The sequence below is a fragment of the Polypterus senegalus genome, chromosome 4 (assembly GCF_016835505.1).
Source record: "Polypterus senegalus isolate Bchr_013 chromosome 4, ASM1683550v1, whole genome shotgun sequence".
NCBI classification, from domain to species: Eukaryota; Metazoa; Chordata; class Cladistia; order Polypteriformes; family Polypteridae; genus Polypterus; species Polypterus senegalus.
The window spans coordinates 59,827,156-59,854,648 of NC_053157.1; the positions used below are offsets into that span (position 1 = coordinate 59,827,156).

At 36.5% G+C, this 27,493-nt stretch overlaps 1 protein-coding gene across 2 annotated transcripts in view; it reads left to right on the top strand.

Moving 5' to 3' along the window:
- Positions 1-27,493, top strand: part of cemip2 (cell migration inducing hyaluronidase 2) — a 180,536-nt gene that overhangs the window by 92,965 nt on the left and 60,078 nt on the right. For both annotated transcript variants that reach the window (XM_039750731.1, XM_039750732.1), the window contains exons 13-16: positions 4,601-4,732; positions 22,650-22,685; positions 24,977-25,132; positions 25,856-26,033. In XM_039750731.1, the coding sequence (XP_039606665.1) occupies positions 4,601-4,732; positions 22,650-22,685; positions 24,977-25,132; positions 25,856-26,033 (502 nt within the window). The remainder of the gene's footprint in view (positions 1-4,600; positions 4,733-22,649; positions 22,686-24,976; positions 25,133-25,855; positions 26,034-27,493) is intronic.

Here is a 27,493-nt window from a genome sequence, read left to right on the forward strand (position 1 = left end):
TATCTATATCTATATCTATATCTATATTCTATATATATATATATAATAAACACACAGTTGAACCTCGGTTCACGACCATAATTTGTTCCAAATCTCTGGTTGTGAACCGAAGCAATTTCCCCCATAGGATTGTATATAAATACAATTAATCCGTTCCAGACTGTACAAACTGTATGTAAATATATTTTAAAAAGATATTTATGCACAAATATAGTTAATTATACGATAGAATGCACATTTAATAGTAAACTAAATGTAAAAACATTGAATAACACAGAGAAAACCTTGAACAATAGAGACAACTAACATTGCAAGAGTTTGCGATATAGCCTTATGACGTGATTGCTGTAAACACCTTTTTTAATGAGTTTTAAGCACAGGGGAAAGAAAAAAAAAAAGGAACATTAGAATAAATCCGAACTTTATTTAAAAACCAACCGCAAGCAACCAAGAAAGTAACATTGCAGGAGTTCACGCTAATTGCCTTTCAACCCGATCGCTGTACAGTAAACACTTTTTTTAAAATGAGTTTTAAGCACAGGGAAAAAAAGGAACATTTGAATAATCTGTAAGTCTATACTAATAAAAGGCAAAGCCCTCACTGACCGACTTACTGACTCACTGACTGACTGACTCATCACTAATTCTCCAACTTCCCGTGTAGGTAGAAGGCTGAAATTTGGCAGGCTCATTCCTTACAGCTTCCTTACAAAAAGTTGTGCAGGTTTCATTTCAAATTCTACGCCTAATGGTCATAACTGGAAGGTATTTTTCTCCATTAACTGTAATGGAGTTGAGCTGAAGGGCGGAGTTTCGCGGTGACATCATCACGCCTCCCACGTAATCGCGCGAGCACGAGAAAACCAGGAAGAGCTCCAAAAAGCGCTTGAAGAAAACATGCATTATATAATTAAGAAGGCAGAGAAACAATTAGAAGCGAGCGAGTGACATATAAAACCATATGCAGCGGCTAACGTGAACTGACGCAGTGCACAGACAAAAAGCAACAGTTCCAAAGAGTGCTGAACAAAACCGAATTACACTGCTACTCAAATAGACAAACCACACGCCGTGGTTGAGAGGGGATGCACTGAGTATGTACGCGCGCTTCCCGATTCATTTTAGCCTCGCATCCCCTTGGTTTGAGACGATGAAAAAATACGCCGTTAACGAGAAAGACAGATCACCAATTGAAGCTTTATGAATAATGGATACTTTATTCGGATCAATGATCAATGATTGTTTTGGTAAAGCCATACTCAGTGTATTCATTAGATGAATGGTAAAAAAGTAAGATCGAGGGGAGGGTAACTTATTGAGACACGCAGGCAAAACCACAATAGCACGCGGGCTCAATGTACTGTAGCGCCAAGGCAACTCGATCTGATCACATTTTAAAAAATATATATCTTTTCAAGTTCTATTTAGTCCATATGTGGCAAACTCAAGGCCCGCAGGCCACATCCGGCCCGCGAGATCATTTTATATATTATTGTTATTAATTGCCCGGGGATATGAAGCGCTGGTAACACAATAAACTACAGATCCCATAATGCAGCGCTTCAGCTACCTTGCCAAACACTTACCAAGTAATCAAGTCTAGCTTATGATGCTGCAAGTTATTGCGAAGCTAGCCCACACAATGCCGAAGAGAAAAGGTGATTCTGAACATAGAGCTTTTAAAAACCGATGGGAGGCTGAGTATATGTGTGTGAATTGGGATTAATAAAGTATCTATCTATCTATCTATCTATCCATCCATCCATCCATGGCCGGTAAACCCGTGTGTCTCATTTGTGGAGCTAATGTGGCTGTAATATGAGACAAAACACTACGGTGTTCCCAAATACGCACTTTGCTGATAAACTGAGTGCACTGAGTTCGCACGGCGCTTTGGTGACTTTGAAGAACAAGAAAAGAATTTTGAGTTGTTTTGCAACCCATTTGCCGTCGATGTGGAAACTGCACCTGTGCAGATTCAGATGGAGGTGATTGAGCTGCAGTGTAATGGCACACTGAAGGCAAAGTACGATACTGCACGGCCCGCACAGTTTATTCACTCTATTCCTGCACAAATGCTCCAGCTCCATCTACATGCGGCTCGAACCTTGTGCATGTTTGGTACCACATATCTGTGTGAGAAGCTCTTCTCAGTCGTGAAGACTAACAAAACAGCACACAGGAGTCGCCTCACTGATGAGCACCTGCAGTCCATCCTGAGAATCTCCACAACACAGAACCTCACACCAAACACAAACGAACTTGTTGCCAAAAAAAGATGCCAGGTGTCCAGCTCTGATAAAATGACATAAGAGCAAAGACAACTGAATGATTTGATTTGTTATTGCTGAAAAGAACAAATTTTATTTATATTTCCAGGTTTTGTTATGCACCATGTTCATATTTGAATTTGTATAATTTTGACAGGATATATTTTTATGGAGAGCAAAATCTTTTGGGATATTTAAAATTTAAGTTTATTTTTTATATAAAATTACATAAGAGTAAATAAATTTGAATGTTTGTTCCTTTTAACGTTGACTTTATTTCTAACTTGTATAATTTAGACAGGATATATTTTTATGGAGAGCAAAATATTATGTTATTTAAGATTTGAGTTGATTTATTCCGGAATAATATTCTGTCGACTAAATAAAAATTCCTTCTATTTAAAATTTAAATAGAACTTGAACAGATACGATAGTTCATAATATCCAGGCAGACTTGCATGTAAGAGCAGGAGTCATCCGTTTTAACAAACAGCGTATTGCACTGATACGAAATAGCCTGCCCATTTAATTATTTAGGAATGGATAAATAAATTAAGATTTTGTACAAGTAATGTTTTTCATTTTTCTTCCTTCATGGATTCTGGCACCCCCAGCAACAGTTGCTCGCATACCACTGTATGTATGTGTATATATATATATATATATATATATATATATATATATATATATATATATATATATATATATATATATATATATATATATATATATATATATATATATATATATATATATATATATATATGTTTATGTGTGTGTATATATATTGTGAACTATAGGGGGCACTCTCGCCTCCCTTGAACCCCCTGTCCACGACTCCAGACACCAGGTAAAAGTCCTCAAGTTGACTTTATTTTGTCGCCACAGTGCACAAAGCACACTCTCCACCACAATTCTCATTAAACTCACAATAATAAACAATCCTCCAGCTCCCAGACGCGTTGCCACCCTTCCACCCAGCTCAGCTCGTTGTCTGGGAGTTCCCATAGTCCTTTTATACTCCCTGATCCGGAAGTGTTTCTGCCCAATAGTCCATTAAGTCCTTTCCTTCCGGTCAGGGTAAATAGTCCCTTCTTCAACCCGGAAGTCCGCCGCTATTCCTGTGACGAACCTCCGGGTCACAGGGCACAAAGAAGCCCTCGGTCCTCCCTGCAGCTCTTTCTGTGGCCCCACGGCATCCAGCAGGGCTTTGCATAAAACTCCAATGTCCATGATGCCCTGCTGGTCTTCTGGGGACCTCCTCGCTGCAAGGAGGGGCTCCACCTGGCGGTTGGGAGTATTGGCGGGATAAATGGTCGCCATCCATTACTATATATATATATATATATATATATATATATATATATATATATATATATATATATATATATATATATAGAATATTATCAATAAACAACCTAAAACCTGCTCCAAACAAACAGAAATAATTTGGATTCAATATACTGGCATCTGTTGATACTAGAACATTGAATAAATAACATGGGACGAATCCACAGTCAAAACCTGTCTTTTATTAATACCATTTGCCAAATATTTGAGTGTTGGTATGGATTAAGTAAAATGGAAATTTAAATGCCTGTATCATTTTTCAATACATCATAGGCACAATATTTTTATAGCATGTGTTGAACATACACAGATCTCTCTCTCTCTCTCTCTCTCTCTCTCTCTCTCTCTCTCTGTGGGGAAAAATGATAAACCTGGTTCTTTTGCTTCATTTCATAATTTTACTGAAGGTTTCTAGAACCATTAATGTTGTAAAATTTTATGATTGGCTCCCAGACACTTAGAGCTGTGAAACTTGTAGGCAATCAGGAATGCCTCAACATGTGTTCTAGTTATATCACTATCACAGGCAGTATGATAACAAGTTTGTATTCAAAACATTATTTCTCTGTGCATTATTTTTATGCTCATTTAAATTATTTGGATTGTTTTATGAAATATTTGCTTTTTGTAGTAAATGGAATGAGTGCATTAGATTTCAACCATAGTGTAAGCTGCTTTGATAGTGTATGAGTCTCATATATGACGAAAGCAACCAGTATAATGTGCATGTAAAAATCTAATCATTTTTTAAAACGTGTATCATTTAAGGATTTTAGTCAAGGTGCATGTAAACTTATGGCATCAATTGAACTTTATAGGACTAAATTGTATTATTTTGATGAAAAGCTAACTAACTTACACAGAACAATACACAGAGTAAAAATGTCTAGAGCCACTGGCTTCAAAGAAATGTTACAATTGATTGTTTTGAACTGAATGAAAATTAATTTTGGTTTATCTCTTTCTCTCTGTTTGTAAAGATTTCGTCCTCACCAAAATGCTGATCCCAAGAAGCCTCGTGTTGCTGCTGTTATTGATGGGTTAATATCTTTCAAGAATAATGACTTGGGAGCATGGGTTAGAGGAGGAGACATTGTGATTCAGAATTCTGGGTAAGACCGTGAAGACATATAGCTTTTTCCTGTTAGGTAGAGTTTAAATGATTCATCTATGCATTGTAATAGTTCAGATATAAAGAAAGTCACAGAGAAGTTGCATCATATTGAATAAGCCAAATCCAGTATTTTCTAGAAAACTTCTGCCCCCAGCCCAGATTTTTTTCTTATTTAATTTTGCATCTTCTCTGACAAAAAGTCAGTTGCTTTAATTAACTTCATTAATGTCACAGTCACTGCAGATTATGGTATTTGAGGAGGGCTTCTGCTTTGTCTTCCCTAATTTTTTGTTGGCAATGTAGGCAGAAACCTTTATTAAAGCATAGAGAACCTTAAGAAATGTTGCGCACTGATGCATCGTAATACTTAATCAAATATAATTTTCAGACCACAAAAATGATGGATTACATTGTTTAGGCCACAACTCCTGGAAGTTGATTTTTGTGGGAGTATTATCAATAAACAGGTAGAAGGTGGTGTCAGAGAAATACATGAACATATCCAGCACCAGAGTATGAATAGGTTCTCAATTAACAAAAGATGAAAAGGTATTTAACCCATGCCTAAGGTTGAAGTTTTTGAGTTTGTGCATGAAATTCACATATGTTGCGTAGAAAAATATAAGGAACAAGAATTTGAAGAGAAAAAAATGTATTACATTCCATTGTTGAGTTATGTGGTGTTCCAAAATTGGAATACTAGGCAAATCCACTTCTTACATTATACATAATGTATAAAATTACCCAACTGCATTAATGGGTTAATGTAGTTCTGCCTTGAATATGTGGCAATTAAGACCATTACCACAGTCAAAACCAATGCCAGCAACAGAAAGTAGCGAGAAAAGAACTTATGGACAGACAAGCCAACATCACAATTTTATTATGATGAGTATGCTAGTTTAAACTGTGGATGGATTAAATTGCTATTAATCATAGCAAACTCAAAATACTGATGGAAAAACAGATAGAACTGTTTTAATTATTACTATTAGGGATTCCCGGACATTTTTCATTTCTGCATTCCCGGGAATGAAACTGCTGTAATTCCCTGGAAACCGGGAACGGCCAGGTTCGCATATATAGCGTGTAAAAGTGTAAAAATCGATCAAGAAATAACAGAGTTATAGTTGAAAACTGAAGACTCCATTGACGTCTGTCAGACAACAGCTTTGAACAGCAATTTGAAATTGTAATGCATCAGTCAGTTGCATCCGTATTATCTGTGCCAAGAAACTTGCCATCACAGAATGATGACAAGAAACTGGATGCATCAGTAACAGCTGAAATGGCGATGTTTCACTGCAACGGCAAGCGCGGGTGTTGTTTAGAACAAGTGTGTCTGTATCTGATGACTGTGCTGCCAACTTCAGTGAAGGCAAAGCGTGCTTTCTCAGCAGCTGCCGTACTCTGCACGAAGTACGCTCTCGCCTGGACGACCACATGCTGGACAAGTTATGCTTTCTACGCTCTTATTACTGCAACTAACTAGATCAGGAGTGCCCACAGTTTTCCGGCTTGCGAGCTACTTTTAAAATAACCAGGTCGAAATGATCTACGTACATTAAAAAGTTATATATATATACACTTGCATAACTGAATAACCTTTATGGCACAGTAACAGTTCAATACATTTATGGTCACTACAGTATTTGGATTTAATAATTTTCTGTGGGAAAAGGCTGACTCGCATAAATAAGTAGAGCCAAATAATGCAGTCAAGAAGCTTCTGAATTCAACTGATCTACCTGCACTACCTTTGCAATCAACGCATTGGGCACCCCTGAACTAGATACATGTACTTATGTGACAGCATGAACTGCTTGTAGATAAGGTTAGTCTTTTATTGGTGTCAATATACTGCAGTAGTTTTATTAAATATAAGTGTTGGTTGTTCTAAAACTGTTCACGTGTAAAATGCCGTGCACTGTGTCATCCCGGGAAGTCCGGGAATGACATGCAGGATTCCCGAATTCCCGGGAATGGATTCCCTAATTACTATGATCTTAGCAAATTATAGAGGACCACTGATGTGATGAATAAGAAATATATATAGACTATATATGTTAATGCATGGGGTGAGGAGTGGGGTTATTGTAAAGTTAAATGAAATACAGTTGTAAAAAACTGTATGGTAGTTTTTCTGCTAGTGACAGTGGATTCTTTATAATTAATTTAATTTTAGCAATGTTTTCTGGAGTTTTCACTAGTAAAAATTACTCCTCATATTTTGTTGTCTTTTCTTGCTCTTGTAAGTAAATTTTAAAATAATCATTTGTAATTATCCAGCAATTCAGACTTGTTAATTATATTATTGTAAATGTTGTTGTATAATTAGTTCTAATACAGTAGTTTTATAGTATTATATTACCTTATCTAAATAAGGTCTAGAAATATTAGGCTTTCAGTTTTTTTTTTTTTTTTTAACCATTTTTGAATTGTTTGATTATTTAAAAATATACATTTATATACATAAAAATAGGACTGGATGATATAGAAAAAAATCAAATGATGATTTTTTTTTTAGGCTTACTGACAGTTCACTGTTGTTTAAATATTTAATCAAAAAAACACTTTCATTTATTCTTGAGAAAAAAAAAAACAAAATAAGAAGGTTGTCTACAATATGCAAACTGAAAACACAACTGTATCTTTCCAAGAAGCTCAAAAATGTATATTTTATTGTTAATAAGAAAAAAATAAAACTTTGTTCAGACTTCTATACTCTATTTTGTAATTAATTTTTATATTTGAAGCCGTCATTCTTTGTCACCATGGCCTCCACAAAACTTTACATTTAACTTACAGGCACCTTAACTCAGTCTCTGCAGTTTTCTTTACAACTCCCTTGACAAAGATTTGCTGTGGGGCCCCAACTAGCATAACACAAGCATGTTCTGATGTTTCATCAAGATGAAACTGAAAAGAAGCTATAAATCTTTTGCAAATTTCTAAAGAAGGCAATGACACCCCATGAGCTTTTGACTGAATCTGCTATCACTAAAGTTAGGGTGTGGAAGAAACACTTCGGGATTTTTTTTTTGTTTGTTTTTGCAGCAGTCTTGTAGGCACACCTTTGTGCTTCCCATTCATGTTGGCACCATTGTCAGTGTCAGCAATTGTCGAAAGAATATTTACTTCCTCAAGTCTGTCTTTGGCAAGAAAAGACAAAGTGCTGAAATAAACCTGGCAGCATATCCAATTTAACTGCTTACATCTTTTTGCCAACTTTACAATTTGCTTTTTTTGACATATGATGTTTTATATCTAAACTAATTCTAGACCACCGATTTTGGAAATAAGTAGTTCATTTATAAGAGAAGCTCTCATCATATTCTTTTTATTAACGTTTTGACTATATACACATGATAAGTTTGTCAAAGAAAGTGTTTGCTCAACTATTTAACTGTACCATTTGGTTTAAAAAAATTGATTTTCATGTTTGAACATTAATTTAAAACATTCATTTACATTAAACAAAATTATTCTTTTGTTAAATTGTGATTCATATGCTGTAAATGTGGTCCAGCAAGGTTGCTTAGTGGTAGCACTGCTGCCAAGCAATAAGGAGACCAGAGTTTACATCCCAGGTTCTCCCTTTGTGGAGCTTGGATGTTCTTCTAATGTGTGTATGTTTACCCCGTGATAGACTGGTGCCTTGTCCAATGGATTTTTCCTGCCTGTCTTATGCCCTATGCTTGCTGGGATGGGCTCAAGAACCCCATACCTTTGTTCAGGATTCAGCAAGCTTTGAAAATTGAATGATATGGTATGGTGTTGTAAATGCCTAAATGTGAAATACTGCTTTTCAAAAAAACTCACAGTATCTTCACAAGTAAACTTTATAACATTTATGATAATGATATGTTAATTTCCCCTTATTTTAGGTACATCAGTATGTGATGCTCTATATGCAGTACTTGTGTTTTTTTTGTCATTATATTATGAAAGAAATCATATGGTTCCATGTGAAAATTATACGTGTTCTTCCTAAATTGTAAGTAAGAAAGAGAAAGATGGGGAATACACTAATCTAGCATCTGCCATTTTATTATGTAGTTGTTAATGTGGTGAATACATCATGCAGTGTTTAAATAAATAATGTTGAATTTGAAGTGATCTTTTGGCTGTGTGTAGCTTCTAGAATAAATATTCCATTGTTTTGTGAAGAAAGTAAATCTGTGCTAAATACAAACAAGCAATGGCCGTGACAGACTTTGCATGTGGATTAAATTTCAAATCATTATTTTCATCAAAGTTTCCTAAATAATGAGGATATGGGCACATTTGTACAAATTATCCATTAAGCCCTACCGTTGTACAGAGAAATTTTATTAATGTAAAAAATCAAAAGAGTATGTGTATTTTTATGTTTGTTGCTATCCTGAACCTAATTGTAGTTTTCTGATTATAGTATAATCTGCAAGCTAACTGTTGTTTACAGCCTGGCTGCCTTAATTTCAGAGCCTGGGAATGTATATTTATTTCCACTCCCCGATGGACTGATTATGTAATTATTTTACAGCTGTAATGACTGATATGCTCGTTATTGATAACATTTAATCTCTTTTTATTGCTAGGTTGAAAAAAATATAAACTTGACAACACAAATAAACAAAATGCAGAATATTATGAGGCATTTCTTGGGAACTCTATTTTTATTTTCTTATTTTAGAATCTTTCTGTTGTTTATTTATTAAGAGTTAACAAACTTACAGAAATCCAGGATTATGCTTTCTGTACCGTGGCACAAAAACTTGCCAATGTCGTGGATAATTTGCATATAGTTTATAAAAATTTTGAATGATAAGTTTTGTTAAGTTGATTCTTTGTTATTATAATGTAGTTAGTAACCATTTATCCATTAGTTTTTGCTTTTATTCAGTTCCTCCTATTTTTGTTGGGTTTTCCTCTGGAACTCCCAACTTCTGTCCACATTTCAAATATTTTGTTTTTTTAATTAACATTGCATGTCCTACAAGTCATTCCCATAGTTTTGTTTACTGTTTAACCATATTTATTTCCATTAATTTTATCTCAGTGCTTAAAATTGTTTTATAGTTTTATAGCAGTGATAAGCAAGTCTTGTGGAGTTTGAGTCGCCATGAGTTTGGAAAAATCACAGAAATATTTGCAAACTCTGCTGAACTCTGCAAAAGGCATTAGAGTCAATGAGGAAGGAGAAAATGAATTAGTGTGGAGTGGAATATAATGGTGTAGTTCTCTTAAGTGTCCCTGCGGGCAAGGAAAAAGTCTATCAACTATGCTGGACCGATTATTCTTGCCAAATAAGTGGTATGACTTGTGAGGCAGGTGCTGTGCTGACTACTGCGCCATTGTGCTTTAAGCAACAAAAGGCACTGGCAGAACAAATACAATTTAAAAAATTGTGCTTCAAACAACAAAAGGCACTAGCAGGACAAATACAATTTAAAAATACGTAACATGGCCACAAACTAGCAATAAGTAAATAAAATACAGAGCATTGTGCTCACAAGAGTTCTACTCTTGAGGCACACATTGGCCGTGCCACGAAGCAGCTGTTTGGGTCTGGCTTGTTCCACTGTTTGAAGTTGTGAATCCGCAGCAGGGACGACTTTTTTTGTTTCCCGTGTATCTTTGTAGGTGCTTTGCACTTTCTTCTTCCATCCTGTCAAATGAATCCCCTTATGAATAATAATATTTTTAAGTAATAATAAATCTTTTGTTTTTATCATTGAACAGCATATTCTGTGTTTTCTGATGATGGGAGGGGAAGGGCTCCTTTTCGTGCATAATTAGCCATGCTGTTCTGCCTGCAAGAGCACAAGGAACAGTGTTTTTTATATGTTGCTAGCACCCCTAATATTCCCATAATGAACAGCTAATGTGCCTCTCAAATTAAAATACTTAAGGCTTTTTTTTTTTTAAATAAATGAATGCTTATGTAAATCTGGCAATGTTTCTTAACCTTCTTAATCAATGACCCACACACAGCAATTAAATACTTTTGGAGATGACAAAACAGGCATGAGTGGAAGAGCAGGTTTACTCTTTGGTGAAAGACTGGGGAAAATACTTTGTATCACTGGCAATTGTTTAACTGGATGAGGGTTGGGGTTTAAGGTTGGTAGTGTCTTAGTAACTTTTTTTTTTTTTGGTCCACTGTATGATGTCGTGCTGGCCTTGCACACATCATGGGTCGTTTGGGGAAAAAAATGTTCACCTAAGCTGGGTGCACAGTGAATTTCTGGCAAAATATTCATCGAACATGGTCACAGCCGAAAACAGCATGTTAGTTGCAAAAAACAACACTATTACTCAGTTATTTTATGGTTAAGTTCCTCTTTTAAAACTTTTACTACATAAAATATAAAATAAGCATCCACTTGTTCTGTAAAAGTTAAATAGCAATTTTGCACTGCATTAAGCTACCATGCAGTCTGGTAAATTAAAAAACAAAAGATAAAAAGGTAAAAAAAAAAAAAACAACATTTTAGAAGTGTGAAAAATTAATTACCGTATTTTTCGCTCCATAAGACACACTTTTTTCCCCCCAAGAGTAGGTGGAAATGTCTGTGCGTCTTATGGAGTAAATATTACGTCATAGAGCGTGATGTGTATTACCTGACAAAAGTCGACATCCAGGGGTAGAGGACGACAATCGGCTGTTAATGGCGACACAACTCACCGTTATGTTACAGGCATTCCCTCTCTGCTTGGAGGAATGTTAGACTCATTGACTTGGTATCTAATCTTTGTGTGTGCGTGAGATACGAAATGTAAACAAAGGCAAGATGGCATCGACATCTCACGAGGGTGCGAAGCGAGTGCAGAAAACAAAATAATCAGCAGACGATGTTTTGCATACTATCGCTGAGTCGGACTCTGATTTTTCCGAATCTGATTTTGTTGAGAGTGATCAGAAGATCAAGCAAGAGTGTGAGGAACTGATATCAGCTGATCGGACACCAGCCCGTGCAACCCCAGCTTATCGGTTGTCAGCTGAGTGCTTTTACGCAGCCGATGCACCTACGGCAAGGTTCGTGTGGGAGGAATACCCAGACATTGATCCATGGGAGCCAAACTGCATGGCTTGCTGTTGGACACGACAGATTACCAGCTACTGGACTACTTCAGGCTGTTATTTCCTGAGGCTGCCTTTCAGCTACTGTCAGATGAGACAAACGGGTATGCAGAGCAATTTTTTGAACTGCGGGCCTTGTTTGCACTGCATTCTCATTTTTCAAAGTGGAAACCCACAACAAAAGATGAGATGAAGGGCTTTGTGGCATTACAAATAGAGATGGGACTAGACTGGCGATATAACTTCAGGGAGCATTGGTCCAAACGTGCTTTTTCCCTGGTGGCTTTGGACAGGTTATGCCGTGTGATAGGATAAATTTTGACACTAGCAATGAGGAGTTCTTGTGATTTCCAGAAATCTAGAAGAGTGCGTTGGTATCCAACAGAACTTATATTTATTACTAGCCAACCCGCGGCATAGCATACACCGCATAATTATCAACGTGAACAGTCAATGTGGCTCACAGCTGCATGTGGACTGTAGCACAGACCAAAGCGAATGAGGATGTTTGGTGAAGTGTTGGGGGCGAGCACATAAGCAAGCAGTGCGCATGCCTCGAGAGCGAGGGTTGACGCGGGAGGGGTTGAGTTGGCGGGCGGGGCTCTGTCGTGCATTCCCCATGACGCAGGTGGAGGGTTAGAGTGGGCGGTCGGGGCTCTGTTGTGTGTCCCCCATGGTCGGGCGACTTGGTCGATTATGTATACAGTGGAAAATCGGTTTACGACCAGAGTTATGGAACGAATTATGGTCGTGAACCGAAGTAATTTCCCCCCATAGGATTGTATGTAAATACAATTAATCCGTTCCAGACCATACGAATTGTATGTAAATGTATATTTTTTTAAGTTTTTAAGCACAAATATAGTTAATTATACCGTAGAATGCACAGCGTAATAGTAAACTAAATGTAAAAACATTGAATAACACTGAGAAAACCTTAAACAACAGAGAAAACTAACACTGCAAGAGTTTGCGCTATAGCGTTACGAACCCTCGCTAAAAACACATTTTTTTAATGAGTTTTAAGCACAGGGAAAAAAAATTAACAATTTAATAAACAACAATAAACGCACGCGCCTATGTGTGTGTGTGTATCTGTCTCGGTGTCTGTCTCACACGCACGCATGTGTGTGTGTCTGTCTCGTGCGCCTGTGTGTGTGTGTCTGTCTCGTGCGCCTGTGTGTGTGTCTCTCTCATGTGGACTGTAGCACAGACGAAAGCGACTGAGGCTGTTTTTGGTGAGTTGCTGCATGCGGGCACATGAGCAGGCAGTGCACATGCCTCGAGATTGACTGTGGACGCAGGAGGAGGGTTACAGTTGGTGGGCGAGGCTCTTTTGTGCGTATCCCATGACGCGGGACGAGGGTTAGAGTTGGCGGGTGGGGCTCTGTCGAGTGTATCCCATGGTCTAAGAGTTGGCGGGCGGGGCTCTATGAGTTGGCGGGCATGGCTCTCTGTCTTGCTTGCGCTCACTGTCTTGCGTGCCCTTAGTGAATTATATATAGACTAGCAAAATACCGCGCTTCGCAGCGGAGAAGTAGTGTGTTAAAGAAGTAATGAAAAATTAAAGGAAACATTCTGAAAATAACGTAACATGATTGTCAATGTAATTGTTTTGTCACTGTTATGAGTGCTGCTGTCATATATATATATATATATATATATATATATATACATACACATACATTATATATACAGTATATATCTATATATATATATATATATATATAATATCTATATATATATATATACATACATACTGTACATACATACACACACACACACTATATACATATATATATATATATATATATATACACACATATATACACATATATATATACACACATATATACACATATATATACATATATCTATACTAATAAAAGGCAAAGCCCTCACTCACTCACTCACTCATCACTAATTCTCCAACTTCCCGTGTAGGTAGAAGGCTGAAATTTGGCAGGCTCATTCCTTACAGCTTACTTACAAAAGTTGGGCAGGTTTCATTTCGAAATTCTACCTAATGGTCATAACTGGAAGGTATTTTTCTCCATTAACTGTAATGGAGTTGAGCTGGAAGGGCGGAGTTTCGTGTGACATCATCACGCCTCCCACGTAATCACGTGAACTGATTGTCAGCGCGTGCGTAGAAAACCAGGAAGACCTGCAAAAGCGCTTAAGAAAACATGCATTATATAATTGAGAACAGCGAAAAACAATAAGAAGCGAGCGAGTGACATATACTACCATATTCATGAGTGTTGCTGCCTCGGAAAGAAAGCAAGGTGTAAACCTAAACTTTAAACTAAGTTCATAGACAGGCTACCGCTGGCGTTTCACATGCCCACAGGTAATGCGGGATACAAGTTTAATGAGAGGACGCAGGATATAAACGAGTTTTGATCACTTTATAACTAAGTTAAAATTGTAGGTGAAGGGGTGTGCTTATGCAAATTCCGAGACTGTGTTTGTGGGGATTGACAGTTAAGGCGGGTGGGGGAGTCACGTCATCATCTCCCCTCCCATTCATCTAATTTCGGTCTGAGCTGAGCTCCGCGGCTAATGCCGTCTTCCGAAGCAACTTTGTCAGACTGCCACCAAATACTCACAGAAAAATCCACAAGTTAATACACACGCTGTCTCTATAGAGTTTCTCCACACTGAATCCTCCAGGCACTACTTACAAAAGGTCACATTGACAATCGTGTTACGTTATTTTTAAAATCTTTCCTTTTCTTAGCACAAGCACAGCTGAGAAGCTTCGATGCATGTGCTCCATAGCGTTAAAAATAATGCATTTAATCACACTTTGCATTACAAGCAAAGGGAGCTTTTGTCAATGCATGATTTCCTGGTACTGTACACGATTACATTGATCAGCGCATCCCGATTCATTTTACCCTCGCACCACCTTAGTTTGAGAAGAAGTCTGAAAAATATGAGGTTAACACAGAAAAACATCACCAATTCAAGCTTTATGAATAATCGATTCGCCATCAATAATTGTTTTGGTAAAGCCATCCTCCTTCCATTTTATAATTTTTCCGCCAATAGCCATGATTAAATGAGCGGTAAATAAAGTAAGAGCAAAGCGAGGGTGACTTATTTAGGCAGGCATATATATGACAGCAACACTCATGACAATGTCAATCATGTTACGTTATTATTAAAATGTTTCCTTTTCTTTTCATTACTTCTTTAACACACTACTTCTCGCTGCGAGGCGGGATTTTGCTATATATATAATATATGAATGACCTCCAAAGAGCGCTGAGACTTTTGATATCATGAGCGTGTCTGCAAAACTGTGGTCTCCTGCCCAGCAAAAGTCGAGCAGCCAGCGCGCGCATAGCTGTGCCGGCCTTTGAGGCGCTGACTGCGCTTCTGCCTTAAGTCAAAGTGAGCTCTTTTAATTTTTTCATCCTCCCCCTGCGCTATAGCCCAGACAAGTGCAAACACGGGACCCCTTTTCTACACCACGGCAAAATAATATTAAGGCGATTCACACTTTCTTTTGCGATACGATTATGAGGTCCTCACCTCGGATTATGAAACACACGCGAGTGGAGGACTGACAGTGCCATCACAGCCGATTAATGGCGGGATCTCACCAGTCTACACAAGGCGATCATAACGTCAGCGAACACATCTCTCAATACTATATAAAAGAAAAAGGCAACTTTCCTTTTTTTACACCTTTTTTCCTTTTATCCCAAACCAAAGCCTTTCTCTCTTAACACTGCAGAGGACACAAAACTAATTTTCTTTAAATGCCGGTAAGGCACATTACCAGAGGCACAAATTTGAGCGTTCACATAGAAAATGTAATTTCTATACCACAGCCGTCGTGTAGCGCCTTTCAAAAGGGATCAACTACCGAGAGATGATCCATATACATTTTAGCTGCTGTTAGTTACTTACCTGTTGTGTTACACAGTCTTTAAAATGTAGTTTACCTGAAACCACTCCAGTAGTGCTCAATGTACCTGTACTTCTTAAAGCGTTAATGTTTTACTGTTTAATAACTTATAGACTATATTTTATTATTTTTCCCTTGCACTCAGTGACCAAAGCTATACACCTAGATAGGTATGTATATATATATATATATATATATATATATATATATATATATATATATATATATATATATATACATATATATATATATATATATATACACATATATATATATATACACATATATATATATATATACACATATATATATATATATATATATATATATATATATATATATATATATATATATGTGTGTATACTGCTCAAAAGAATTAAAGGAACACTTTTTGGGATATTAATCTGGTCAGTTAAGTAGCAGAGGGGGTTGTTAATCAATTTCAGCTGCTGTGGTGTTAATGAAATTAACAACAGATGCACTAGAGGGGCAACAATGAGATGACCCCCAAAGCAGGAATGGTTTAGCAGGTGGAGGCCACTGACATTTTTCCCTCCTCATCTTTTCTGACTGTTTCTTCACTAGTTTTGCATTTGGCTACAGTCAGTGTCACTACTGGTAGCATGAGGCGATACCTGGACCCTACAGAGGTTGCACAGGTAGTCCAACTTCTCCAGGATGGCACATCAATACGTGTCATTGCCAGAAGGTTTGCTGTGTCTCCTGCACAGTCTCAAGGGCATGGAGGAGATTCTAGGAGACAAGCAGTTACTCTAGGAGAGCTGGAGAGGGCCATAGAAGGTCCATAACCCATCAGCAGGACCAGTATCTGCTCCTTTGGGCAAGGAGGAACAGGATGAGTACTGCCAGAGCCCTACAAAATGACCTCCAGCAGGCCACTGGTGTGAATGTCTCTGACCAAGCAACCAGAAAGACTTCATGAGGGTGACCCAAGGGCCCCATGTCCTCTAATGGGCCCTGAGCTCACTGCCCAGCAGCATGCAGCTCGATTGGCATTCGCCATAGAATACCAGAATTGGCAGATGCACCACTGGTGCCCTGTGCTTTACAGATGAGAGCAGGTTCACCCTGAGCACGTGACAGAAGTGAAAGGGTCTGGAGAAGCCATGGAGAACATTATGCTGCCTGTAACATCATTCAGCATGAGCAGTTTGGTGGTGGGTTAATGATTGTCTGGGAGGCATATCCATGGAGGGTCACACAGACCGCTACAGGCTTGACAAAGGCACCTTGGCTGCCATTAGGTATCAGGATGAAATCCTTGGACCCATTGTCAGATCCTATGCTGGTACAGTGGCTCCTGGTGCACAACAATTCCTGGCCTCATGTGGTGAGAGTATGCAGGCAGTTCCTGGAGGATGAAGGAATTGATACCATTGACTGGCTACCACACTTTCCTGACCTAAATCCAATAGAACACCTCTGGGACATTATGTTTTAGTCCATCCAATGCCACCAGGTTGTACCTCAGACTGTCCAGGAGCTCAGTGATGCCCTGGTCCAGATCTGGGAGGAGATCCCCCACAACACCATCTGTCATCTCATTAGAAGCATGCACAGATGTTGTCAGGCATGTATACAAGAACACAGGGGCCATACAAAGTGCTGCATACAATTTTGAGTTGCTGCAATTAAATTTTGGCAAAATGGACTAGCCTGCCACATAATTTTTCACTCTGATTTTTGGGGCGTCTTTGAATTCAGGGCTCTGTAGGTTGATCATTTTCATTTCCATCAAGCGATGTGGCATCCTTTTGTTCCTAACACATTACCCAGTCTATATCAGTATAGATATCCAGGAGGAGTTCTTTTCCCATTGAGATCTGATGTGTTTTCAAAGTGTTCCTTTAATTTTTTTGAGCAGTTTATATATATATATATATATATATATATATATATATATATATATATATATATATATATAGCGTACTGCCTTACAAGTTTTATTAAGAAGAGAATTAATTAATTTTAAATTAATTAAATTAATTTTTTAAACTGAGGGAAAATATACCAATAATTATTTGTTAAGGATCTCTTTGTATACCACATTGTGAGTTCGGCCCTCCGGTTGTAATATGACCAAGCTGTGCGCTGAGATTACTCTTAAGCATGCAACGTACAGTTGGCCATGTGAACAGTAATCTTGTTTCAAATCTCACAGCTTTGATTGCTGCTGTCTTAATCGGTTTCAGTTTTATGGTTTGTTTCGATTACGACAGTATTTGTAGGAGTTGTGTTGAAGTGACATTCGGCATCTGTCAAGCGTTGTAAGTATACAACCAGTTTCATCGATAACTTCAATCCAGCTTTTGAGAGTTTAAACATTCATAATCATCAAAGTGTCCACTACTGAAATCGTCAGCTGTGAATCTAAGATGTTTAAGAGGCATTGGCGGTTGTCCAAAGGTGTAAAATATTTGGCCATTTCGGTACACTTGAAATCGACAACCGAACAATTCAGCGGCAGCTACAACTCACATGCAGATCCATAGGTGAAGGGCTTAAGCATTTCACTCTTCTAGTGCTCCTGTGTAGTATAATTATCTCCTGTACCGTCATCAGTCCACACCTTGAACCTGTCCCAGTTATTCAATGCATAAGACACAATGTTTCTCCAGATATCAAGAATGAGCCTGATATGGCCGTGCAATATGTAACACAGAGAATGGAAAAGATAGGTGCAATCTCCAGGCATGGAAACCACAGTAAGTGACAGTTCTTTGATCGATGGTGATCACCTCGATAGACATGTTAATGCAGGTACGGTTGGAATGATAAAGGAAATGGGTACCTGAACAATGTAAAGTAAGTCTAAAATACCTACACAATAACTATAATCGTAATAAATGAACAATAAAACCGCGGAGGAGCCGTGGATTAAATAAAAAGGCTGTAGTTGTCAGCAGGGAGACATGAATCCCGTGGCGAAGCAAGGAAGGGAATGAAGAGACTGGAGAGACGGACGGCCTTATATAGGCAGGCAGCCAACAACGTCCCCCATCCCAATGCCGCCTCACACGGTGACCGAGCTGCAGGCTATGGACGTATATATCTACGGAAGTAGGATTCAGTTAGCGTTGGGAACCCGTGTACCAAATTTCTTGAAGATGGGCACATAAGTAACAAAGACTGTTTAAAAGTTCAATATGGCGGCCAACAGCGGCATCATACCACCGAAATAAATACCAAATTTTAGCCTTCTAGCTACACGGGAATTTGGTGAATTAGTGACGTTGGAAAGTTCAATATGGCGGCTCACAGTGGCGTCATACCACCGAAATAAGTATGTACATTGGTTTCGGTTAGCGCAGCATAGCCGCCTACCACATTTCGTGAAGATGGGACCATGAATAAGAAAGTTCAACATGGCAGACGTTGTTGACCGTTATGACCAAATTTCAGCCTTCTACCTACACGGTAAGTTGGAGAATTAGTGAGGAGTCAGTAAGGGCTTTGCCTTTTATTAGTATAGATATAAGATTGTTTGATAAAAATAAAAGTTATCTGCACTACTGAGAAGAAAGATCTTTGAAAAGCGAGGGGATAATAATCATTGGGTTGTATATCACTTTAAAATAAATTTTATTTTTCAAATTTTAACATGGATGCATTATTTTGGCTTATGCTATTTTTTGTGCCTGAACAAGAAGCGAAGTATGTGAAACTGCTTTGGTAAAGTGCCGTGTAAAAGAAAATACCAAGTTGTGTTAGGTATAATTATTGATGAGTCATCCCCACTGAGTTTGAGGAAATCTTCAGGAAGTTGGCAAAATGCATTGAAGTCAACAGGAAAGGCCAAACTGAAGTAGTTTTGAGTTGATTATAATGTTGCAGTGGTCTTTTAAGTGTCCCTGACAGCTTGGGTTGGGGTTAGGGTTGACTGATTATTGTGCTAAAAATTTGACCTAATCTGTGAGGCATCAGTGCTAGCACCACTGCACCGCAGTGGCTCCCTGCTATAAAATTAATAGAATTAGATATCGGAGCGGTTATATTCTTTGCAGATGGGAAGCATGGATTCAGAAAGGCTTGTCCCCCACAGTTTAAGTAGCACTCTCCTGTCTCAAACCAACAAATACCTTTTGCATCTTTCCTGACTCTTCGTATATTCACTGCTGCTAAAAGGACAACTTACACTTAGAATCATTACTCCTTTTTTTGTATCAACTACACAACAATCTGGATAATTTTCTTAAAGGGGTAACCTCGGTATTACACATTATAAGTACATACATGACTGTGGTGGGTTGGCGCCCTGCCCGGGATTGGTTTCTACCTTGCACCCTGTGATGGCTGGGATTGGCTCCAGCAGACCCCCGTGACCCTGTGTTCGGATTCAACGGGTTAGAAAATGGATGGATGGAGTACATACATGAATACATAGACATATTTCCAGTTTCCTTCTGCATACATGTTTTGAGTTTAAATTTGCAACTTTTAAGTTAATTTTTAGCCCACTACTAGGATCATTGTTATATACTTTGGCGGTAGGGGTTCACAGTCCCATACAACATTGGCTGCTACAGCTCTATGATATCATTTTGGCCTCTCAAAGCATCATGGGGTGTTTGTGGGAACAACTTTGTCAAAGGTAGCTGCATGGTGAATTTCCAGGCAAATATTAGGCAAACATAGCATATTTACTGGGCTTGTTTTTGTTTTCACTTCTGTTTACAGTGATCGGTTCGTAGCGTGCATTGTTGCAATGTTACTTTTCTTGGTGGTTTATTAAATTATGGATTTTTCAAATGTTCATTTTTTTCCCTGTACTTAAAATTCATTAAAAAAAGTGGTTTTAGTGAGCGGTTCATAGCGCTATAGCACGATCTCTTGCAGTGTTAGTTTTCTCTGTTGTTCAAGGTTTTCTCAGTGTTATTCAATGTTTTTACATTTAGTTTACTATTACGCTGTGCATTCTATGGTATGATTAACTATATCTGCGCTTAAAAATCTTTAAAAAATATATATTTACATACAGTTTGTACAGTCTGGAATGGATTAATTGTATTTACATACAATCCTATGGGGGAAATTACTTCGGTTCACGACCAAATCGGGTTACGACCAGAGTTTTGGAATGAATTATGGACGTGAACCGAGGTTCCACTGTATAAGTTTTTTGCTAAGCTGTTTAGGACTATGCCTAGAAAACTTTTGGAGAAATGAAAAGAATCAGGGTGGGTGACTTAATTTAGACTTTTCCAAGGCTTTCTTTTTCAAATTAGAAAATGATGAAGGTGTTTACAAGCAGATACACTAATGAACTCTGTTAAACAAAAGCTGTTGCAATGAAAATGGATATTTTCAGTTTGGATATTTTACAGGTGACCGTCATCTTATTAAAACTGTTGTGCTTCTGCAGGGTTAACACTCTGGCATGAAAAAGAAATCTCACTTTGTGCAGTTTATTACCAGCTGAGTAAAATGAAAACCAACTATGTTAAAAACTAAGTTTTAACATCATTTGTGAGTTCAGATAATCCTTTCAGTACTGGGGCAGTGCTTTATGATTTTTTCTTATGTTGTTAGAATTAATTGTCTAGTTATTTGCTGTTCTTTATTTATTTATAAAAGTCCATTCTCCCTTCATAAAACTTTAATCAACCTTATAACTGTTTTCACTATTCATGTACTTAGAGATTACTGCTAGATGATACAAATAAATTCCTGTTATTTAAATCTACACAAAATAATCGGAGAAGGGAAGCAATTGGAAATTATTGAAGAAATATAGTATCTTTCTGTTAAGGTTTTAATTTGTTTTGGATGTATACAGTAGTACCACAGAAGGCCCTATGATGATTTTTGGGTTCCAATTTTTGATTCATGTCTAAGTCTATCAGGCCATTGCGTTTGTTTGTTGTTTAGTGTGTTTTATTTTTGTTCTGTTCCTTTTGTTTTTTCTTCATGTGGTTTGACTTTCTCATTGCTGGTGTTTGCATGTTTGCCATTAATTATTACTTCCTCTATTATTGCAGTCTCTCAAGTCTGAAATAGTCTGACTAAAAACTGGCCTGCTGGAACAGTGGGTCAAAAATTAGTGTCTGCATTCTGTGGTTTTATATTTCTTTAAAAAGCATTCAAATATTCAGAAACCTTTAAGTGGGCAAGAATTGAATACTTTGGATTTCAGAGCATTATTTTTTCTGTAATTAATTAAGCAATAAACATTGTTTAAAATTCCTTTGTGCAATAATTATATACTGTTTTACTAGGAAGTAAAATATTTTAAATAATATATCCAAGAAGCAGATAATTTAATGTGGAGGAAGTGAAATAATTAGCTTTTTTACAACCTTTAAGGCAACCTTGGGATAATTAATATAAACAGTGAATATTTTCAAAGTGAAGAAATTGAAATGTGAACTGCGTAGTAGTAGTACATTTTTGTTTACCTTTACAATTCCCTCTCCTATCAGTTGCTGAAATGACTGTCTTTTCACATGGACAAATCATTAGTAACACATGGAAACAAAATATCACAATACTTTTGTCTGTCCTTCTTTGATCAGCTGTTTATGTTAAGGTTAGAAGTACTGTAGCAGCAAAGCGAAGATACATCCTTACCAACTACTAAATTGTTTTTGCTGGCCTATTCCAACTGTTGTAGGTTAAAGGTACTGTAATTGTGCATAGCTTTTTTTTCATCATGTATTGAATTTATGATTTGTTTAATTACAAAATTTGCCTAACTACTTAAGTAGCATAACTGCCTAAGTAACATAACTACTTTGTCTGATATATAAGACTAAATATATGATGGGTCTTATTAGAAATATATTTACAAATCTAAACTGTACATTACCAAAACTTAGTGCTTTCATTTGTATTTTGTTTCCTCAAAGCATTGACACAGTGGCATTAAATTATTGTAAACGTCTAATAGGACCCTTTTTACCTTTGCAGTTTTGCGGATAATGGCATTGGATTATCATTTGCAAGGTAGGGAAATAATATTTATATTTGGTGACACTTTTTTGTACTTTTTTACATTAATTACACATTAATTACAGTTTTTGCACGTTTTAATTTCATTGCTCACAGAGTATATATTTGCTTTAAGTAAATTAATGTGTTTTATGCCAAATCTATTGTACTTTATTTTTTTATTTTATTTTTTTTTCTCCAACCCAGTGGTTTCACCAATTCAATGACTTCCTCATCAGTGGAACTTCTTTCACTGCTCCATGAATAAGGAAATTAACAAATGTTATTGTGTGATAATTTATATTTGCCAAATACTTTGTAAAAGACTTGACCTTAAGTTTGTGTTTGTTGAAAATTATGAATTGTGTTTCCACTTTTACTTTATGATGCAATAGTTAAAAATTGCAATGCTACATTGCATAAAAATGTTGTTATGAGTACAAGTAATGTTAGAAGTTACTACCCTTTTGATCGAGAAATGAAAAAAAAATCCTTTGTTTTTTGGCTTATTTTCTAAATTGTTCTATCTTGGCTAAAGTGATATATTTTGATTAATTATAAAATTGTAATTTAATTCAAATCTAATAAAATTATAGATGTACTGTATAAGAATCGAAAGGTTTCAGGCATTCATGAAATGGACTGAAGCTTCTTGATGGGGCAGAGGTGTTCTCTTGACTTAGTGTATTTTGTTTAACTTATATGTCAAAAAGTATTCCGTTTTCATCCATAATCACCCATAAGCAATCAATAGTAAAAGGTAGTTTACTTGAGATTTTGAAATTATGAAGGTCACTAGTGGAGTTTCACTTAACCTTAAACTGTCCTGTTAAATGTAGAACCATACAGTATTTCCTTTTAAAATATTAAGTTTTAAAATATTGCTGAATTAGAAAGGGTATTGCATGTCTTATTGCAGTCTTTTTTATTGAAAATTCACATAGCCAGTAATAATTTTAAAGACACGATTATTTTTTAACAGATATCTTGAAATTAAAAACTCTAATATACCACTGACATAAGTATCCAAGCACTAGTGTTCCACATGTGAAAACATTATTCTAATAAGAATATGAATGTTTTGCACTCTTTCTTTGTTTCAGTGACGTCACTGTCATATTTTTCTCTGCTACAGATTTCACTCTGTTTAGCAGATATTTTTCATAGTGCATCCATAGAAAATATATTAAAAAAGTGACCGAACATTTGAAGGAAGTTGAAGATGAATGAATTAAAATTCATAATGTGGAAAACCGTTATAAAACTGTATCAAAATATTTTAATGTTCCTCTTAGCAATTTTGGCTTAATAATCAAGACATGGAAGCTTCCTTATATTACCCAAATACTGCCAAAAAAAAGATATTTGTTTAACCTTAGCATCAGATGAAGAAATTTACATAAGATAGCAACAGTAACTTTGTAAAGGATACAGAGTTCAGCATGTTAAAGAGAAGTAAATGTATATCAGTTAACCATATAATGAACTCCATGTAACAATGGCCTGTAAATGAGTAATAGAAAGAAATCTTTACTGAAAAATAGTCATCCTTTAACATTAGAGTTTTTTTTTTAAAACACATAAGCTTTTTTGTAGGCTTCAGTGATTCTGGTTTTAAGGAGTCTGCCAGAAAGTGCATACTCCCAAGAAACACCATACCTACTGTAAAGTATGGTGATGAACAAATAATGCTGTGGCAATGCTTAAATAAAATGGAGCATAGTACTAGAATATACTGAAAAGGTGATTGTTACAGTTTGCTAAACCAAATCTTACCAGAAGATTTAACATTTGGCTGAACAGTGATAGTAAGCATAGACCAAAGCAACATTGGAGTAACTTGACAGTAAAGGAAAAAGTCTTTGAGACTTCCAGCTTCAGAGGAGTGGAAAATTGTGGCATATTTTGAAAATGTCAACATGCTCCATTTTTGAAACTTACAGTAAAAGGTGATTCAACTAATTATTAATGTATGAAATATGAACATATGTTCAACATGTAACTTAAGCTATTTTTGGACAGATATTACTTGATAAGTAGCCATTTCAGTTCTATAATTTTTCTCTTTATCATGTGAATTTACAATAAAAGTAGTGATAGGAGAAAGATGAGTATATAGCATTCATAATGCAACAGATTTTATTTGGTCTTTAAATTACAACATTAAACTTTATTTTACCATGTGGCATCTCTTAAGTATTTTCATAAATATATTCATTAATTGCATTTTAGCCTTATATACAGTGCATCTATGTATGTAATATACTAATTTTGAATTAACAAATATTCTCTCTGTCTGAATTAAGTGATGGAAGCTTTCCTAAAGATATAGGATCCAGCCAAGAAGTTAGTGAGTCACTGTTTGTTGGAGAAAGTAAAAACTATGGTACTAATGGAGGACTAAACAAGTACTGGGGCGTGGGAGGTGTTGACAGCATAAACAGGACCCTTCCCAGAAACAAGTAAGTGGTAAAATAAACAACATAGTTCCTTATAAGGTTAAGCAATTTGCAACTTTATAAATAAAGGTGACAATGTTTTGTCCAACAGCTTTTTAAATTTAATGTTAATAGAGCTTTTGCTTAATGAATAATTTCAACATTTGTAGTCATCAATTAAAAATAAGATAGACAAAACTAAGGAAATTGCCAATTAAAAGCTGTAACTAAAAGACAAAATACAGTATGTGGTTTGCATTCCTATTTGTAACTTGGGTTTACTTAATCAAACACTATAATAGTTTAATGGTAACTGAGGGATACCATCTCAGTATATGCCAGCTATATTGTATGTTTCATTAACACAAGATATTATGATTACTGCTCTAAATGATTGTTTGTTCCCCATGGCAAATTAGTACTCTTAGTACTAGTTACAGACTAAAGTCAGACTTCTTTCCATGTGCCATTTTATTTTTATTATTTTCCTCAAGTGAGTCCAAGACTGGCAATATTTTCCTGTAAAGTCTGCTGCTGTATGGTTTTCTTTGAACCAGCCACATCAAGGTAGTTGTGGCGACTAGTACTGCACATTACTTTTTGTGTTGTGTATAATTCATGTTAATCCAAAGTCAGGTATTTTCTGAAATATCCAGTTTCATAGCAGATTCTGACTGGCCAGAATGTGAATCCTGATATCCTAGTTTAGCAGAATGAAGCAATATATGTTGTAATTATCTTTTTCAGGACTTTTCCTGTTCGAGGTTTCCAAATCTATGATGGCCCCATTCATCTTACCAGGAGTACTTTCAAAAATTTCATGCAAACTTCAGACAGGTTTACAAGTGCCGTGGGTTTCTTTTTAAAAAATCCCTGGCAGTTGACTCCTAAAAACAATATTTCTGCTGTTAAATTTGAAATTAACGTAAGTACATTTTTACAATAGCTTTTTCTAGTAGATGAGTTAAAAATTTCATATTCATTCAAATGATGTTTTCGTATTCAATAACAGCATATGTACAGGCATTTTGACAAATGTGACCAACAATAAGTGTTAATGATCTCTTTCCATGCCACTCCTGTTATACACCTGAGCACTTGTGCCAAGACAGCTTGCAGACTGCTAACTGCTAGTAGGTGTTATGCATTTTGTCACACAGCAGCTGTTAAATGTTCACAATTGAATATTCAATAATTCAGTATTGCAAATACCAACCTAGGATAGTTTTCTGTTATAGATCTACAATATAGTTGTTAGTCTAGCCAAAAGCAGATAAAGGCGTGGTGAAGTAAATAAAAAAAATTAAGCAAGAGGGAGAAAAAAATCACTCTGAGGAAAGGTTTTAAAAGGAGAGAAACAAAAAGAAAAGCCTCGATTCTGTAACATTTTTACACTACTTGCCAAGTATTTTAAAAGTATCTGGGCCTAATGTGATAAGTAAGTAATTGTACCTGAAACCTTTTATTTTAATGATCAGCTTGCATAGATTAATCACAACTCTGCTTATATGGACACAAAAAGATGATAATATCTATATACAGGTAGGCCCCAGGTTACGGATATCTGACATAAGACATACGGGGCAGCAGCTGCAACACATGTGCCTCAGTAACTGCCGCTCCATCATCCTCAGCCTGGGGACGCTGCAAGCGGTGGCTGGAGGGGGGCGATTTCGCCGGCCGCGCAGTATAGTGTCCCTCGGCGGCAAGCGGTTTCATTGCCCACCCATCACACACGGCTGTCCTGTTCGTTCTCGATAGGCGGCTGGTAATGCTGCAAGTGGTGGCTGGAGGGGGGCGATTTTGTTGCTCGCGCAGTGTAGTGTCCCTCGGGCGGCTCCTGGTGGCAAGCAGTTTCACTGCCCGCCCACCACACACGGCTGCCCCGTTCGTTCTTGTTGGACTGCTGGTAATGCTCTGGCGGGTGTGTGTGTGTGTGTATATATGTATATATATGTGTGTGTGTATATATATATATATATATATGTGTATATATATATATATATATATATATATATATATATATATATATATATATATATATATATATATGTCTATATATATATATATATATATATATATACTAATAATATACCAGCGCATGGCCAGATGAGTGTGTTAAAGAAGCAATGAAAAGAAAAGGAAACATTTTGAAAATAACATAACCTGATTGTCAATGTAATTGTTTTGTCACTGTTGTGAGTGATGAGTTTTGTTGTCATATATATATATATATATATATATATATATATATTTACACATAAACATATATACACATACATATACACACAAATACATATATATATATATATACATACATACACACACACATATATAAACATATATATACATATACATACATATCTACATATATACACACACAGC